The 19121-nt window shown below is 39.0% G+C and overlaps 1 protein-coding gene across 2 annotated transcripts in view; it reads left to right on the top strand.

The window, feature by feature from the left end:
* CABLES2 (Cdk5 and Abl enzyme substrate 2) overlaps nucleotides 1–18837 on the top strand; it is a 43896-nt gene extending 25059 nt beyond the window's left edge. For both annotated transcript variants that reach the window (XM_037915547.2, XM_037915548.2), the window contains 8 exons: nucleotides 115–207; nucleotides 2993–3070; nucleotides 7334–7442; nucleotides 8185–8350; nucleotides 11012–11115; nucleotides 12908–13014; nucleotides 14685–14889; nucleotides 15393–18837. In XM_037915547.2, coding sequence (XP_037771475.1) covers nucleotides 115–207; nucleotides 2993–3070; nucleotides 7334–7442; nucleotides 8185–8350; nucleotides 11012–11115; nucleotides 12908–13014; nucleotides 14685–14889; nucleotides 15393–15533 — 1003 coding nt within the window. In that variant the 3' untranslated portion in view covers nucleotides 15534–18837. The remainder of the gene's footprint in view (nucleotides 1–114; nucleotides 208–2992; nucleotides 3071–7333; nucleotides 7443–8184; nucleotides 8351–11011; nucleotides 11116–12907; nucleotides 13015–14684; nucleotides 14890–15392) is intronic.
* Nucleotides 18838–19121: the final 284 nt, after the last annotated feature.

The following is a 19121-nucleotide window of genomic DNA, read 5'->3' on the forward strand; positions in this document are numbered from 1 at the left end:
TCCCTCCACCCTCCTCAAAGCTGAATATCTGAGGTCCTGCATGCTAGTGCCGCCATCTGATCATAACATCTACATCTTTGTTTTAGATCACTTTATAACTCTTTTTAATTGCAGAACCAAGCACACGTCTGGATCTCCAAGACACAAAAGCTTGAAGAAGATGCACTTCATCAAGAATATGAGACAATATGATACAAAGAATAGCAGGTAATGTTTTATATTCACTTGGGATCTGACTCTGACACCCTTATTTGCATGAAGTAGGACTTAACTCATGTGAGTAGTCTTTCTGAGTTCAGCTGGGCTATATATGTGAATAAGTACCAGTTTACATGTGTAAGGCTGGCAGATTTGGGTCACAAATAATTACAGCTTAACACACAGGAATGTTGGAGTCGGGGAAATAGGCTGGTTTATCCAAAGATATGATTCTTGGACACTGCAGTATCATCTAAAATATACTGGGCAGGGGAATAAGATTTTTATAAAATTTTATATACATCTATTTCTAAGTGTAAAATGTACCCGTACAAGTTTGCCTGCTAAGATATGTGAGGGTAAAAGCCAACATGGACCCTCAGATAGTTGAGCAATGTGACACCTGGGAATTGTTTGGGTCGGAAAAGAACTTAGTGACTTCAGCTCTTGAAGTGGAGAGAATGAATGCAAAAAAAAATCTGATCGTTCTTATTTGTGAAATTTGAGTAAACTCAACGATTCTATTTACTTCTATTTAATAGATTTAATACTAGACTGTAGTCCTTAGCTCCAGCTAATTAGAGAGGCTGTATGCTCCAGGGGGTAGGGAATGGAATGGAAGTCTGGAGACCCGAGTTGTGCTCCTGGCTGTTTCATCAGTTTGTTGTATGATCTTGTGCAAGTCACGTAACCTCTCTGTGTCTGAGTTTCCTGGGCAGTAAAATGAAGATGATAATCTGTACCCACTTCTTGTAAAGCTCTATGAGAACTGGGGGGTGGAAAAGTGATTTATGTAGGAGCCAAGTATCCCCTATCAATAGAACCATAGAAATGTAGAGTTGGAAGGGACCTCAAGAGGTCATCTAGTCCAGCCCCCTGCACAGAGGCAGGACCAAGTATACCTATACCAACCCTTACAAATGTTTTGTCCAGCCCTCATCTTAAAAACCTCCAATGACAGGGATTCCACAACCTCCCTTGGAAGCCTATTTCTGTGCTTAACTATCCTTAGAGTTAGAAAAAAAATTCTAATATCTAATCTAAATCTCCCTTGCTGCAAATTTAGCCATTTTACTTCTTGTCATACCTTTAGGGGACATAGAGAACAATTGATCATCGTCCTCTTTATGACAGATCTTAACACATTGGAAGGCTGTGGTTGAGTCCCCCATCAGCCATCTTTTCTCAAAACTAAACATACCAGTTTTTTAGGTCAGCTTTTCTCTAAACCTTTTGAGCATTTTTGTTGTTCTCCTATGGACTCTCTTCAGTTTGTCCCCATCTTTCTTACAGTGTGGTGCCCAAACTGGACACCGTACTCCTGCTGAGGCCTCACCAGTGCCAACCAGAGTGGGAGAAATATCCACCTGTGTAGTACATACAACACTCCTGTTAATACACCCCAGAATATTAGTCTTTCATACAGGTGCATCACACTGTTTACTCATTCAGTCTGTGATCCACTATACCCCCCTGATCCTTTTTTAGCAGTACTTCCACGTAGCCATTTATTTCCCACTTTGTATCTATACATTTGATTTTTTTTTTTCCTTCCTAAGTGTGATATTCTTTATTTAATTCTGTTGATTTTGTACCAATTCTCTAATTTGTCAAGGCCATCCTGAATTCTATTCTTGTCCTCCAAAGTGCTTACAGCCTCATCCAGTGTTATGTCATCCACCCATTTTATAAGCATACCCTCCACTCCATTATCCAAATCATTCATGAAAATATCGAATATTACCGGGCCCAAGACAGACCCCTGCAGGACCCCACTATGTACATCCCACCAGTTCAACAGTGAACCATTGATAACAACTCTGAGTATGGTCTTTTAACCAGTCATGAACCCACTTTATAGTTATTTCATCTAGACCACATTTCCCTAATTGACTTAAGAGCATGTCATGCGGTACTGCGGGCCTTATTAAAATCAAGAGATGTCTCACATACTGCTTTCCTCCCTTCCACTAGGCCAGTAACCCAGTCAAAGGAGGAAATTAGGTTGGTTTGGCATGATTTGTTCTCAACAAATCCATGTTGGCTATTACTTAATTAATGTCTAATGGCTGACGGGGGTGGGAGGAAGGCCTGTTGTGTGATGCTTTATGTGAGGATGGATTGTTTCCTGACAACAGCAGGTGCTCGGCATAGGTTCTGAAGTATAGGCTTGCTGAGGTAGTGGTAGCATGCATGACTACAAATATTGTTTACAAAATTATCTTCCTATTTTAAAAGTCCATGTACAGTGGCTGACTCATGCTGCTAAACACTCTGAGCAGCTGCAAGATGGGAACAAGTATCAGGGGGTAGCCATGTTAGTCTGTATCCACAAAAACAACAAGGTGTCTGGTGGCACCTTAAAGACCATAACAGATTTATTTGAGCATAAGCTTTTGTGGGTAAAAACCCCACTTCTTCAGATGCAACATCTGAAGAAGTGGGGTTTGTACCCACGGAAGCTTATGCTCAAATAAATCTGTTAGTCTTTAAGATGCCACCGGACTCCTTGTTGTTTTTGCAAGATGGGAGTCACTCTTGGCTCTCCTGAGAACTTTACACACCTTGATCCTGTGGGGCCTCAGCCTTATATGAATGCCCTCTGGTTTTGTGTTGTTTTCTTTAATATAAACTCCACAACCATCCTAGGTTCTTTAGAGAAGCCATTTAAGAAAAATCTTTGTGTGTGCACACTTCATAGGAAACTACAGGGTTGCTAGCAAGGCTGATGTTTTATAGCTGCAGAAAACTTTTGTTTCAGTTCTCACTTTAATCTTTTCTTGTCTGCTTTCAGGATAGTATTAATCTGTGCTAAACGAACCTTATGTGTGGCTTTTTCTATCCTGCCATATGGGGAGAGCTTACGAATCAGGTGAGTCTCTACTTTTAACTTGACATATCTGCACTGCTCTGAAGTGTCCAGTCCGTTACCATATACAACAGCCTAATTTATTAAATGACGTAGCCTCATAAGTGAATGTAGCTGTAATATACCATAGCCCATTTTAGTATGCATTTTCTTTTATTTCAGGGTATATTTTAAATGTGCTTATCAGACTTAAGGCATGCACAAAATAGCAGTGCACTCATTGAGTAGTAAAATATAAAAATCAAATTGATTCAATGTCAATTAAAGTATTCAACTAGGCTTCCCATAGAGAGTCAGTAAAATCCCCCCCACCCCCTTCATCAGCCAAAAGCCCATGCATGGTAGTCAAGTGTAAAAGTATAATTAGGCAAGCCAAAAAGAATTTGAAGAGCAACTAGCGAAAGACACACAAAGTAACAGCAAAATTTTTCAGTACATCAGAAGCAGAAAGCCTGCCAAGCAATTACTGGGGCCACTGGATGATCAAGCTGCTAAAGGAGCATTCAAGTAAGACAAGACTGTTGCAGAAAAGCCAAATGAATTCTTTGTGTCCGTCTTCACTGCAGAGAATGTGAGGGAGACTCCCACACTTGAGCCATTCTTTTTAGGTGACAGATCTCAGGAGGTGTCCCAGATTGAGGTATCAGTAGAGGAGTAAATTTGGAATAAATTGATATATTAAACAGTGATAATTCACCAGGACCAGAATGTATTCACCAAGAGTTCTGAAGGAATTCAAATGCGAAATTGTAGAACTACTTGTGTTTTTAAAAAAGGGTCAAAACGCAGTCGTAGCAATTACAGGCTGGTGAGCCAAACTTCAGTATCAGGCAGACTGGTTGAAATTAAAGAACCGAATTATCAGACACAGAGATAAACACGATGTGTTGGGGAAGAGTCAGCACTGGTTTTGTATAGGGAAATCATGCCTCGCCAATCTATTAGAATTATTTGAGGGTGTCAGCAAACAATCCAGTGGATATAGTGTACATGGACTTTCAGAAAACCTTTGACAAGGTCCCTCACCAAAGGCTCTCGAGCAAAGTAAGAAGTTATGGGATAAGAGGGAATGTCCTCTCATGGATCAGTAACTGGTTAAAAGATAGGAAACAAAGTTTAGGAATAAACTGTCAGTTTTCACAGTGGAGAGGTAACTAGCAGAGTCCCCCAAGGATTTATACAGGGACTAGTGCTGTTCAACATATTCATAAATGATCTGGAAAAAGTAGTAAACCGAGAAGTAGCAAAGTTTATAGATGATAAAAAAGTATTCAAGATAGTTAAGTCCAAAGCTGACTGCAAAGAGTTACAAAGGGATCTCACAAAACTGGGTGACTGGGCAACAAAATGGCAGATGAAATTCAGTGTTGATAAATCTAAAGTAATGCACATTGGAAAACATAATCACAACTATGCATACAAAATGATGGGGTCTAAATTAGCTGCTACCACTCAAGAAAGAGATCTTGAGTCATCCTGGACAGTTCTCTGAAAACATCCGCTCAGTGTGCAGCAGCAGACCAAAAACCAAACAATGTAAGGACCCATTAGAAAAGGGACAGATAAGACAGAAACAATCAAACTGCCACTATATAGATCCATTGCACACCCACATGGCTAATACTACATGGAGTTCCGTTTGTCCCATCTCAAAAAAGATATTAGAACTAGAAAAAAGTACAGAGAAGGGCAACAAAATGATTAGGGGTATGGAACTGCTTCCATGTGAGGAGAGATTAAAAAGACTGAGACCATTCAGCTGGGGAAAGACAAATAAGGGGGGAAAAGATAGAGGTTAGTGAAATCAAGAATGGTGCGGAGAAAGTGAATAAGAAAGTGTTATTTACCCCTTCACATAATACCTGAACAAGGGTCACACAATGAAATTAATAGGCAGCAGGTTTAAAACAAACAGAAGGAAATATTTCTTCACAGAACACACAGTCAACCTGTGGAATTCATTGCCAGGGAATGTTGTGAAGGCCAGAAGTATAGCTGGGTTCAAAAAATAATTAGATAAGTTCATAGAGAAAAGATCCATCAATGGCTATTAGCCAAGATGGTCAGGAATGCAACCCTGTACTATGGGTGTTCCTAGACTTCTGACTGCTGGAAGCTGGGACTGGATGACAGGATAAAAAATAAATTGCCCTGTTCTGTTAATTCCCTCTGAAGCATGTCACCAGGCTCTGTTTGAAGACAGGATACTGGGCTAGATGGACCATTGGTGTGACCCAGTATGGCCATTCTTATGTTCTTGTTATGTTCTTATGAGGTATATGCTTTGGGATTTAAAAGGGAAATGGGGCCCTGTTCCTGGAGACACTTATGCACATGCTTAACTTCATGTATGTGAAACCATTCTGTGATGAGACTACTCGTGTGCAGGGTTAGCAAGTGCCTAAATGTTTGCAATATCAAGGCCTAAGACATCTTGCTTGTCGCAAAAACCTGACATTATGAATAAGGGTGGTGGTGGTGTTAGGACAGAAACTTTTTTTTTCAAGGTAACCAGTTATGCTAGACTTTTAGGGGTTTTACACAATATTTGAATCTTTTTATTCAAAACAAAAAGTCAAACTACCTCTCCTTCCTCCTTTTGCTGCCACTCTAATAGTAATAGTAAAAGATTGAAGCCAGGAGTCTTGAGTTTACTTTTCTTGGCCAAAAAAAAAAATCGGGAAAGATGGAGTGCACTAGGTATTTGTCACCAGTTGTGCTTTTGTTTGGGCTTTCAGTGGGTCGTGTTTTTTTTGTTTTTTTTTTAAATGGTTTTTTCCTTTATATAATGTGATAAGAGCATTTGCTACCACCTTGGCCAGCTATCACCAAAAGCAACAACTTGAGTTGGGAAGTTTCAGTCCTTTATTAAGTTAAAGGAAATGGAAACTTGCCAGTCCTGATAAGAGAAACTGGATAACTCCATTGGGTTGGTCTCCTGGCCTGCCTTATTGCACTGTTTGCAGTTGGTTCTCTTCGAAGGTTTGCGGTAGTGCTCAGTGCTCTATTAGCTTTTTTTTTTTTTTTTTTTTAAATATTTTGGTCATACTGTTCATTATTTTGCCCTTAGAGCTGATGTACCACTAGAGGTAAAGGCAGCTGCTATCTTTCCTGACTCGTTTTCAGGGATTTGTAACTCAGCCATAAAAATTAATACTTCAAGATGCTCTTTTTTAAAAAAAAGATATTAAGCCCTGAAAATAACGTTAAATGCTGAATGCCACTGTTACTTTGCCTACTGCCAAGAACTGAAAACTATCCATTTATGGCAAACTATATGCAATGTATTTTGGAAATGTAATAATGTGTTCAAATGTACACAATACAGTTGCAAATACTCACATGAGGAATAATAAGTGATGAGAACTAGAGGAAAATCCATGTAGGAATCTCTTGTGAACTTTGAGTTAGCTCTGTGGACATTTGACATACACAGTCTACAGAAAGTATTGTATTTACTTTTAATCCACCTTTTGCTAAAACAATTGTGTTGTCACTTGTGTCCTGTGCATAACTTATGGAAGAAGGAAACGGATGTTTAGTGGTGGAAATTGTATTGTATGCAAACATACTTTCTACAAAAATAGGCAATGGGAAACGTTTCTCTCACTTGATGGGAAAGCAGCAAGGTCACTTGAAAGAGTTGGATTCTATAGCTGGCTACTAGCGTACCACTTCTTTCAGCTTTTCTTTGTCAGACGATGATGGTTTGACCAAAATACAGTAACTTTTTTTTAAGACTGTAGTAGTAGGTGGCAATGTAGAATATTGTTATTAAAGTAGAGTTCTGCTAGAAATCTCTATTTACGGTCAGTGTGTTCTTTATGAATGTGGGCTCAAGTCAGTAAACTGCAACTGAAAAGTAAGCTGATAGTGGAGGGGAATTAGTAATGTAAAACATATTTGCTGCTTGGGTTTGCTACCCAAAACTTGTACATTTGTTAGTGCAGTATGGGTTGTACACTTGTGAAGAAAGATGACATATGGTTCAGTTTAAATGATAGTAATAGTAAGCAACTGAGTTGAATTAAAAATAACCAGTTTCTGTCCTTTTAGATTGTTCTCTAGTTAAGTGAATCTCTTACATTTTGAGTAGGGTATTTAAAAATTAATGCTTGCGTGAAAGGGGGAATGGGAAGACAGAGTGGAATTTTTTCCGGTGGTGGTAATGTCGGTGCTATGGCATGTCTAGTGTTTACTGTAGAGGAAATTAGACTTGTAATGCAGTTTCTTGTAGTACACTTCAGTATCCGTCTTCATTTACAGTGATCTAAAAATGGAAGGGCAGAAACAGCGACATCCTTCTGGTGGTGTTTCAGTCTCTGCAGAGATGGTTCTTGGATTGGAAGGAGTGGAGCTTGGAGCTGATGGCAAGGTAAGGAAATATTTTGTTTGTTGTAGAGCCCACCATGCTAATGAATGGAGCTGCGGGTGGAATAGAGAATTGAGGATTGGTGGGTCTCAAAGTGTTGTTCCCTGCTCTGTCACTATATGACCATGAGGCGTAGACATTAAGTGACCTGCCTTACTTGTCCATCCCACCAGAGGTGCTGAAGTTTTAATTATTGTGTATAAAGCACTTTGAGATCCTTTCATGAGAGGTGTCCCGGGAGGTGGAGAAGAGCTACCTTCCCCGTGTGGCACTGATGGGCCACAAGCGTCATGCTGGGTCTGGTGAGACTGGTGGGGAGGCCCCTGTGCAGTTCATTCTCCCCAGTGACAGAGATGATGTCTTCTCCTGGGGTTCCCAGAGCAGTGTACTGATGCTGCTGCTTTGGTGCAGATATGGGCCCAGCCTCAGATTAGAATATTCATGTTCAGTTATTTGGCATGCTGCCAAAATTCAGCTGACAGTGCAAGTGTTGGAAGAGACATAGTGACTCCTCAACAGTTTATATTTGTGCCAAACCTAAATGAAATTTAATGGGACAAAGAAATAACACTTTTCTGGCCCCTGGCTTTCTCCCTGTTGAATTTCCCAAGGCCTGCTGCAAACAATGGAAGCTACTCAAAAACAGTTGCAAGCATTTTTTTTTTAGAATGGAAAGTGTTAGCCTAAATATAGAGGTAATTCACAGCCCCTCCTATAATTACTAACACATGTTGTCTTTATTTAGGTTGTGTCCTATGCAAAGTTCTTGTATCCAACCAATGCCCTTGTTGGCCGCAAAATTGATAATCATGGTGCTGTTCCTCCATGTCGATTCGGTGCTTCACGGAGTCTTATGGGGTCAAGACATAAAACTGTAACAGCTAAAACAATACCATCAGGAACAGAAATAGGTAAAAACTCCATATGGCTTTGCACTGCTTGCATGCAAGGGGAACTGCAATACCCTTTTTCCTTGTAAGATGCTATAAAATGGCAGGAATACATGTGCCTGGAACAAGGCTCTATTACAGTAGGAACTGAAGGCTGTCAGCAAAAAGTACTTTTAGGAAGGATTTGATAAAGTTGAGAATTCTTCAGGAGGCCATTCCCTAAAGCTGTGGCCAAAGACTAGTGAAAGGATCAAATGAGTAGACTAGAGATAGCTAAGCACAAAGGAGAGAAAAGCTCAGGGGAGATAAAGGGCTGCACAACAGAACAGCACTGATCTTTGGAATTGCTCTTTTATTACCTGTTTCTGAGTAATCAGTTTAGTTACATTTCCTATCAGGAGAGACAACACTAGGCTTTGTAAAAGATAGGTTTCTTCCCCCCCCCTCCGCCCCCCAACTCTTTTGAAGAATTACTTGAACACTTGGAACACATGGAAATGTAAGAGAGAACTCTCCCTGCCCTTCCAGTATTGTGACAAGGCCTAACCTAAAGGAACACTGATAAGTGATTTTCTTAAATTCAGACTAAATACCATAGACTTCATGTGTCCAACTGACTGCCCAAAAGATTTTATTTTTTAAGAGTATAAACAAGTTCATTTTGTCTCTGCCATCTGTGAGGAGGTGCTGTTGCAGTTTTGACATGTGCAAGTTTTGGTCGTGCCGGAGGTAGGGAGGGGAATAAACTTCTGCACACTTACAGAATAAGAGATCTAGTCAGTTTTGCTCAAAATAGAGAAACAAATTACCGGAGTATCAGATTCCCTAAAGTAGCAGCATTTAAATTATTCAACGCTGATATTTAAGTGACATCTTACTTGCAGAAGATGTTTCCAGTGTCCCTTTCTCAGCAATTAAACAAACACCCCAACTCACCAGCTCTTGCTGTTCAAACCAGAAACCAATATACCTTACAGTGCTTCAGTGGTAAAAAGGCAATTGTGTAAATGTGACACAGCTAATTCAACAGCTCTGCTACCTGTACATGCTTTACAAAACAAATGTGTTCTTCTTGTTCATACTGTAGAGTCAATACATCTTTCTGAAAGTGAGTTGGGTTCTGTTTTGGCTCATGCATCAGAGATTAAAAGTGCGGAATCTTTTATCGTGTGGTAATGCATGAGCTGGCAAGAACTCAGCTGAACTTTCAGATCCAGATTTAAGGCTGCATGACTGGCTATTGAAGTGTTCATCTTTCTGCTTGCTAAAAGAGCACATTTGGAACCATGGAAAGATATAAATATGGAATGATATGGATATCATTTTTAGTCATTTTTCAGATTATAATCACACGTGAAAGCAATATTCTAATGGGAGAACATAAAATAGACTTTTGTATCTCTGGCCAACATATGTAACCACTTTACTCCACCCGCCACTAAACTAGAATCTCCAATGCTGTGCCATTTCTGGCATCCTTACGCAACACCCATAAATAACATTTTTTATAAAAGGAACTTTCTTTCAGGCCTTTACCTCTGCTGCTTGAATGTTCCAGGTAGAAGGAACCTGCTGTGCTGCTAATGTACCTGAGGTGTTCTCGGACAGTCTGCTGACTTCAGTGGAGCATAAGTGGCATGACAATAGAACACCAGGTGCAGCAGAATGCCAGTAGGCAAAAATAACTACATCCTTTTAACTCAGCAGTGTAAGGACTAATGGTGAAAACATCCAGCTGACTCCTCTACCCCACACAACTGCTCACCTTCTTTCTAAATGTAGAGATGGGGCCAGATTCTTTCTTGTGCTCCAGCCCCTTTATGCCACTCTGGAAGTGGCCTTTGCAGAATAATCCTGGTGTAACATGTTCCTAGATAGTGCAGAGTTCTTTTTCTCTTCTGTTTCTACCACGCCCCTGCCCTAGCATAAGTAGGAAGGAAAGGGTGTGGCCAGAGTATTGTGCACTCCAGCTATGCTCATCTGGTGTAATAGCCACTAAGAGGTTGTTACAAGACAGCACAACAAAAAGCAGCTCCAAGACTGCGCTAAATGCCAGGTCCCTGGTTAAAGCCAGAATATGGGAGGTGCAAAAAGAGATCCTGATCCCATTGAAATCTTTGACTTGGACAGTTGGAGATAAGGTTGTCTTCTCACTCCTCATTCTTCTCACTAGAACCCTTGTAATATCTATGGACTGAGTATTTTTCGATTCAGATCATGGGGTATCGTAATGTTTATAAACAACGTGTGAGTGCCTCATCCTCCTTTTCAGTCTGCACTATGGATGAGTTCTTGGTTCATGGTAGATCTTACATGCTTTTTCACAGCTGTATGCCACATACAATGCATTACTTTTAAGCAGCAAAAAAAAAAATTGCAAACCTATTTAAAAAAAAAAAAGCACTTGCCTTCTGTTTCCTGTTGTCACCGCCTTACAAGTACTGTCTTTGTGGTCAGAATATTATGTACTGTAGTGTCTCCTGGAGCATGAGTAGGTGACGTGCAGCTTTTGAGTTTGCAGACCCAAGAATTTGGGGCATTGAGTAGTATAGTTAAATGAATTTTCTCCTCCCATTTGCAGATTGCCTCTAATCTTAGAGATGCATCAGGAATCTTTCTTTAAAGCTAATTTTTTTGTTTATCTTACAACTCATTTTGTATTTACTTCTCCCATTCTTCCAGTAAACGAAGTTGGTGAGTCGTCCGAGTATAATCCAAATCTCCTGGATGATCCTCAGTGGCCCTGTGGGAAACACAAGCGTGTCCTCATCTTTGCATCTTACATGGTAAGAAATTGGTATATTTTAACTGAGCAGCTGTCTGGCTCTCCATGCATACGTACTCAGCGCATAGATGCTCAGTGTCAGTAAAGAACTACCTTGGATAAAATATGCCCTGTTTGAGTACTTATTGGGAAAGCTATAAATAGGCATAGTTGTGCATTGAACTTGAGCACTACTGAGTTAGAGAGCAGTGCCAAACACTACATTAGTAATAGATTACCAGAGAGCACTAAGGATATTCTGTCCTCAGGAAGATTAAACTTCTGTTTGAGATTGGATGGTGATGACCCAGTTAAGCATAGACTCTATTGCAGTGAATATGCAAGGAATGTATGTTCAGTCGTGCATAAATTAGTTAATTTATTCCTAAACAATATTATGGACAAAGGCACATTTTAAAGATGTTGCAGCAAAAGCTTGTCTATTAGAACTGTGTGGAAATGACTGGATATCAGTCATTTAGAACATTTTGTCTGTTACCTATAACCGTTGATCAGTGGCAGCTACAAAAAGTTAATTTTGTGAGCCTCTGGGATTAGTTTACGCGCAGCTACTTTGCTTAACACATTAAAGCAATTAGTCTTCCTGACCGTTTGTTCCAGGAGTGAACTCTATTTTATTAAATTAGAAGGCACTCTTAGAGCATGGAAATCTTGCAAAACAATGGACGCTAGTTACATAGAGAGAAACAGCATAAAGGTCAAAGAGTAGATCCAACAACAAAAGAGAGAACTGATTTCAGGATTGTTGATGTCTGTTCCCAGGAACGCTGTCCGCTGGAGCTGTAGGATTCTCTGCCACTTCCCTCAAGAGAAACTGACTCAAAGCAACAAGACAGTAGTTGGGTCATTTGGGAGCTATGGTCTACTCCACGTCTTAGAATTAGGATTTCTTCATTTTGCCACACTTTGGCTCCTTTCTTTTTTTCAAAGCATCGCAGTGAGATTGGGATTACTACAACTTTCCCTTGACATGGCCTTATTTCAACTGGTTGTCTAGCAGTTACTCTGCTCCACTAACTTTATGTGCATCACATGTAATGCTGATGTTTGTAACAGCAGGTTACGACTCTTAAGGCCAGAAGGCTTACTTTACCCTGCACAAACTTCATTCTCTGGCACCTCTTTGTCATGAGACCACATAGCCCTGCTCGCATATATTTATTGACCCTGAATGCTTTGGGGAAGAAGTGAACTCTTTCCTCTCTCATTATATAGGCCATGAAATAATACTTGGCTCTTAAATACACAAGCTTTACAATGCTCTGAAGAGGTGGACAGACTAATAGCAGATTGATGGCGTTTTGGCCTGTAACAGGCATCTATAACAGTGTCTAACATTCCATACTGGTCACTGGCATGACTCTATTGTGATAGTTTAGTAGGGAAGCTCTCATGATGAGCGGTGTCACTGACAGTTGAGTTCTAGCTTCACAGGAGTGTCCCTACAATGCCCTCTGTTTCTTGAAGGTAAAGCATTGGGTAGCTAATGAAGCCTGTATGTCAGGCTCTGAGAAGCTTATACTAGAAAGGGAGCCTGATCTACATGGCAAGTCGCTGACCCTACCAGTTTCAGTTTGAGTCTGTAAAATGGGGATAATTCTGTCTTGCAAATTGCTGCGTTTTTTTTAATATTGTGTAAGCACTGGGTGTGCACTATAGGAGTGCAAAATATTATTAAAGACGTGTCTGTCTTGCCTTTGTATCAAACAAAGGGTATGCTTGAAGGGCACCTATAATGCATTGTTGAATGTGAAACCACAAATGTTATAGAAAATTTGCCTCTTTTGTTTCAGACCACAGTAATAGAATATGTGAAACCCTCAGACCTTAAAAAGGACATGAATGAAACTTTTAAAGAGAAGTTTCCTCACATCAAGCTAACACTGAGCAAAATTAGAAGGTAAGAAACAAGCACTTGAGAACAGAAAGGGGAGAGTGAATGGCCTTTAAGCCTTTTGTACAAGCTGCTTCCTCTAACATTTGTATGGAATTAAGTATTAATTCTATTAATAGTGTATATGATTAAATACTGATGATCTCTTATTACCAGTTAAGCTGGCTGTGGGATGGCAGCCGTTACAGGAATACTTAAGATGCTGGGAATGGTCCTCATATAATTCAACCTAAAAGTAGTTATTTTCAGACAAATACTGCTTCCTTGTTAACTTAGTACTAATATAATGTTAGCAAATTACAACTGACTCAGCAATCCTTCTGCAAACTATGGATCAAAACATAAGTGGACTTCAGAGCCTACAATGTGCTCCACCTTTTCTATAAGCAGTCTGTGCCTCCATCTGGGACCACATGGCTATCTTTTTCTATTTGAGTAACAAGAAACTATCCTGTTGTCTTGGATTGTTGTAGAAAACTGCAGAACGAAGAAAAAATCTAGGCAACTTTACCTTTCTGTGCCACAATATGGCAATTATCTTTAAAGAGAACTAGTGATTTGTTATAGTAGCTTTTAGTGAAATAGTGATAAGAAATACAGATATTCAAAATGTAATTTCAGATATTTTTAGAAATACTCTATGAACACATTAACTTCTGTCTTCAGGGAGGGGTACTGTAGCCCCTCTTTATAGGGGTGTAGTTTTGATGATACAGTGCTGTACTTCCCAGTGGGAAGACTGTCTTCTGTAAATAGCAAACTTAGGCACTGACTCTGCAAACCCTTATGCGCTTTAATCCTATTCACTTCAGTGGGAGTGTGCATTAGCATCAATTTCGATAGGAGTCCTGTGAATGGCGGGTTGGCGGAATTGAGCCCTATGGAAATTCAGACACCACTTAAAATTGCTGAAAATCAGTTTAGTAACTTTTAAGAGTTTTCAGTTAACTAAAAAAATTTGGAACTGATTTTTATTGGGACTTAAATTCTTATTTTCTTTGCCCTAATCTGTTTCATGAAGCTGTCAAGGTGGCAGTTTCCGTGTTTGGCTATTAATTCTTATATTTACACACTGAATATTTTCTTAGGGACTTAATTTTCTTAGTACAACCACTGCAGCTCTTTACAATCAGAGATATTACGTCAGTTTTTATTTAATATACAGTGTCTTGGATGTGGTGAACTACAGATGAGGATGTTAAATTTGAAAAATCTAGTATTGTATTTGCATGCAGACACCCTGCCCTGAAGTCCTGTTGCCCTCTTCTCCTCAATAGCTCCTACTCCCTATTCTTGCATGTTTAGAGAGAAATCTTTCACAGATACAGCATGACCAATAGCACCACAAGCTTGCCACGCTGCCCTGCTAATTTGCCTTAAAACTGATATAGAGGGACCATCTCCATGAGACAGAGAGGTTCAGTCTCCTTGGCCTCTGAAAGTGCCAGTTAATGCCAGCAATCATGGTCGTTTCTGCATTGTGCAGGCCTGTCCACTGTCCAAACAGCCTTCAGATGGTAACAGCATTGTTGAGAACTAGTCTGGATTAGATATGAACAGATTCATAAATTCAGGGCTCCAGTCCCTTTACCAATCCTTGATTCCTTCACACTGCAGAGTTTCTAATGTCTTTTAGAAACCATTTCATGTGATAAAGGTACTTTGTCCCTACACAGCTTAAAGAGAGAGATGCGGAACCTGAGTGAAGAGTGCAATCTAGAGCCAGTTACTGTGTCAATGGCGTATGTTTACTTCGAGAAGCTTGTTCTCCAAGGCAAGCTCAACAAACAGAACCGCAAACTGTGTGCTGGTGCTTGTGTGCTTCTTGCAGCCAAGATCAGCAGTGATCTCAGGAAACATGAAGTTAAACACCTTCTTGATGTAAGTATAGTTTGAATTATTTCATACACTGTCATAAATAAGCTCTGCCTTTTTATTAAGATTGCGGTCTTGTATTTTAAGAGCTAAGACCAAGACTTTTTCAAAAATGAGTATCCAAATTTAGGCTCCCATCCTAAAATCAGGCGCCTGTTTTGGGCGTGGAATGGCTTGTCTTTATTTGATCTCCAAACAGCACCTGTAAAGCTTGTGGACTTGTCCCTTTCAGTATGCAAAAACCTGTGTGTTTGCATAAACTGGGTAATTTGGCTCCCAGTTACCAGAATTGAACCCATAAATTGGTCTGTTTCTAGTTTTGGAAGCCAGCTGCATATTTGATTCTGTATGTATGTATGTACAGCTCAGACCATAACATGATTACTTTTCTTTCTTATGCTGGTATGATCTGTGACAATCTAGTGCTATCCTGAGGATAACTGCTGATCCGATTTTCTCCTCTTCTCTTTTCCCCCTCCCCACTCCCCTCTCAAAAAATGCCATTGCAGAAACTAGAAGAAAGATTCAGATTCAACAGACGAGATCTTATTGGATTTGAATTTACCGTGCTTGTAGCTTTGGAGCTGGTCCTCTACCTTCCTGAAAACCAAGTTTTACCTCATTATAGGCGTCTCACACAGCAAGCCTAACCAAAGCTACATTCCAGCTGCTCACCAGTGGCTCTCGGGATTAACAGCATTATTGAACACTTTGCTCCTGAATTTGACACTTGCCACTGACCTTTTCTATGTCACAGTGTGCATCAGATCATGCCTACAGTTAGTTTGAAGACTGCAGCATGATTTTTAAACAGTCAAGATGTACATTAATGATACAGGTACCAAATCTGAATCAGGAGATGGTACAGAAAGGGTTGTCTTGAACTTTATTTTCCTTTGGACATTAAAGCACAAATGATTCACAAACTAGCTGCCTTTGTGGCTGCTGGTTATTCTGTATTTTCCTTTTCAGTTTTACTAGGAAATGGTCAGTTCTTCCCTACAATGGATGCTACACTATTATTCTCTTAGATTGTTTCAACCTTTATTTTCTTCCTTGAAACTAAAGGGAGCATCATTTCCATTCAAAAAAATCATAAACTTCAAATAGAATATCTGAGAATTTTCTTGCATTTTTACATTAATAAAATGCATACTTTATTTTTTTAAAGATGTGCCTAAAACTGACTGGTCTGGTACCAGTACTTTTTACGTTACTTATGTTGCATAATAGTGAATCCTGAATTTAAATAGCAATGTATCCTTTACCTGCATTTGCCTTGCATATAGTGAAAACAATTCCAGTATATCTGCACTAATATTACAGAGGGGATTTGTACTATAGATCTGTAGGTAGCAAGTTGAAACTATTCTAGTTCAACTTCTTTAACTATTAATACCTGAATAAAGGTTTTATTTTAAAAAAGGAAAGGAAGATTGTGTTCAGAAATCTATCGTGAAATATCACACTTGATGAACACGTTAGCTGCAGCAAAGCAGCTTGTAGTTCATTGTTCAATTGGAGATAAGAAATTGACTTACATGTGAGAGAATCACCGTATTATCATTTATAATTTTGATTTGTTTACTATAGTCTGAAACTAAGCACCTTTTTAAACATGACCATGTCTATCATGAGTGATCTTTCTCTGCTTTGTACACAAGTGTTTCAGCCAGTACTGTTATCGCTTCCAAACTAAGCCAATGAAACAAAGTATGTCCAGTTATTAAATTGCTACTTTTTACTCAGTTCTTCCAAGCATTGTGCCACTGTGATGGCCCTCATGAAACTGGCATTTGTTGCACGTTTGATCAGCCATTCAGTTAGAGGTTAATGTTCAGCAGCACTCTGATGTTTATGCAAAGGTTAAACAACTTCTTCCACTGTTGCCCAGACATTTGGTTTAAACAGTTCTGAAACATGTTGTACCTTTAGTAATACAGTTAGTCGCTCTTGGGTTTTTTTCTAAGCAATATTATGATGCAAATAAGTGTTTGTGTGTGTTTGCAAGGGACAAAAATAATACAAAATTTCTTTGTTTGTGACTAACTTAGATACTAGACCTCTTCCTGAGGTAAAAAGGCTACCTGGTCTCTGATACATGGAGTACTGTAAATTTCAACTCCCTGTGTGTTTGTTGTGGCCACTAAATAAGAACAAACATAAAACTGGCGTCTTGCTATTCAACTACATTTTATCTATGGCCAGTTTGACTTCAGTGAAATTGAAGCAAACTTAGTAGAGCCTTTCTCTTAAGCAGCACTTGAAAGGTATTTTATACATCTAACTGCAGTAATACCACTCAAGTCCTAAACCTAGTAGCTTCTATTTAACAACAACTTTAGTGCAAGTAAATATGCACCTTCTGGTCAGTGCGCAGGACATGAATTTTATAACGCTGCTTCTCTGTAAAGTTTAACATGCATGATGATTTATTAATCTGGGAGAATTTTACAAACTTTTAAAATTGGAAGATAGCTAACATCCAACTTGCCAATTGAATTTATTTTCCAGAAGAGAGGTTAGAAAATTCAGTTATTTGCTAATGTTCTATACTGAATAATTAGTGCCGGTTTTATACGTTCTGTTTTACTAAAGTATTAGACGAACACTTGTGGTTTGCCAACTTAGCTTTTTTTTTTTTTTTTTTAAGAAATAACACAGTGCGCTCAATTAATAATGGTCCACTATCTGCTACAGATTTCTCCAAATCAGGCAATACCTTTTCTTTATCTAAGTATGGACAAACTTAATATGGAACTTAAGTGTTTGGGGAAGTGGTAAATGTAAAACTTCTCACAGGTATTTGTCCAAAAAAAATGTAATATCATTTGTCATGTTACTGTAAATATGTCTAAAAATGTAGTGCTCCCAGACAACTTGTGCTCCTGTTTTTAATTATAGGAGTTAAATTGCTTTAAACTAATATGTAACAGAGAAAAGATGCTCTGACTGAAATGTAAACATTAAAGTCTAATCCTGCAATCCTTCCTCAGACATTGTAGACTGGAATCGAAGCTGTGCCTGAATAAGGATGCAGGTTGTTGCGTCAGTGTGTAAATGGGCAAGCTGGTTTTATTCTACCAGCAAAATGTAAAATGACACCTTCCTAAGATAGAGCATGTATTCTTCAGAGCCGTGTTTTAAGGCTTTACTGTAATAGGTGCTCATTTTAAACCTCTGCATGTGCACATCCAAAGCTCTGAGCGCTAAAGTCCCAGATATTATGGCTCAAAATTGTATCATGGGAATGGTCTATTATATACAGTGTTCACTGTGTAAATTTCTATAAGAAATAGAAGGAAACTCTTCTGTAACACTATAGAAATCTTGTTTCAAGTCTGAAGATGGGTTATTGATCCCAAATAGTCATTTTAACCAACCATCTACAACTTGTATGTTGGGTACCTTTTTCTGTGACTTATCTGTACAGAAATAGTGATCCTCTTGGCAAAGGCAGTGACGTACATACGTGTGTGTGTGTGTAATGTTTTATAGGAGTTAGCATTCTCTTCCCTAAATTGGCTTAGAGTTCTATTCAGTTAAGCCTTATTGTGATATATTTATCTGGTGATAGAAAAGCTGCCACTGTGTGGTAGAAAATATTACTGCAACATTATCAATGTCTAAACCAAAATGGGACCCAACATAACATTCTAAGAGAGATGTTGCACTTTTTCATGCAAAAACAAAACGTTTTTTCCTTTAAAGAGAAATGCTGGTCTCTTACATGTGGGGGTGTGGTTTAATTATGTATCACATGTAAATATGGTGATGCTTAGATTCAGCACAACAAAAATCCTCTTGATAGGAGCCTGTACATTTTTATGTAAACTGTTATAGTTTTGTGTCTTGGTAAATTAAATTAAAGTCTCTTGTTTGTAATTTGTCTAATATCTTTTGATGAAATTGTGGGATTGAGAAGCTGTGAAATAAAATTTGTTTTGATACATATTTTGTAACCAGTCAAGTTTGACATATTTTGGCTTGTGTCTGGAAAATATTCCTTTAAGAACACTCTAGCCTTAAGAGCCTTTCCTTTGCCTCCTTCTAAATACCTGGCAGAAAGAGACAATCCAAGTCAGTTTGCAAAAAAACTATTCAGGATAGTTTCATGTACTACACTTGCCCCTGAATCCTTATCCCATGTCTGTGGGTTTTCAATAATGCCCTATTTTTAAAAAAAAAAAAAAAATACTGTGTGAAAGGACCACACAAACTGGAGAAGCTGACTAAAC

Source organism: Chelonia mydas, chromosome 13 (assembly GCF_015237465.2).
Source record: "Chelonia mydas isolate rCheMyd1 chromosome 13, rCheMyd1.pri.v2, whole genome shotgun sequence".
Classification (NCBI taxonomy): Eukaryota; Metazoa; Chordata; order Testudines; family Cheloniidae; genus Chelonia; species Chelonia mydas.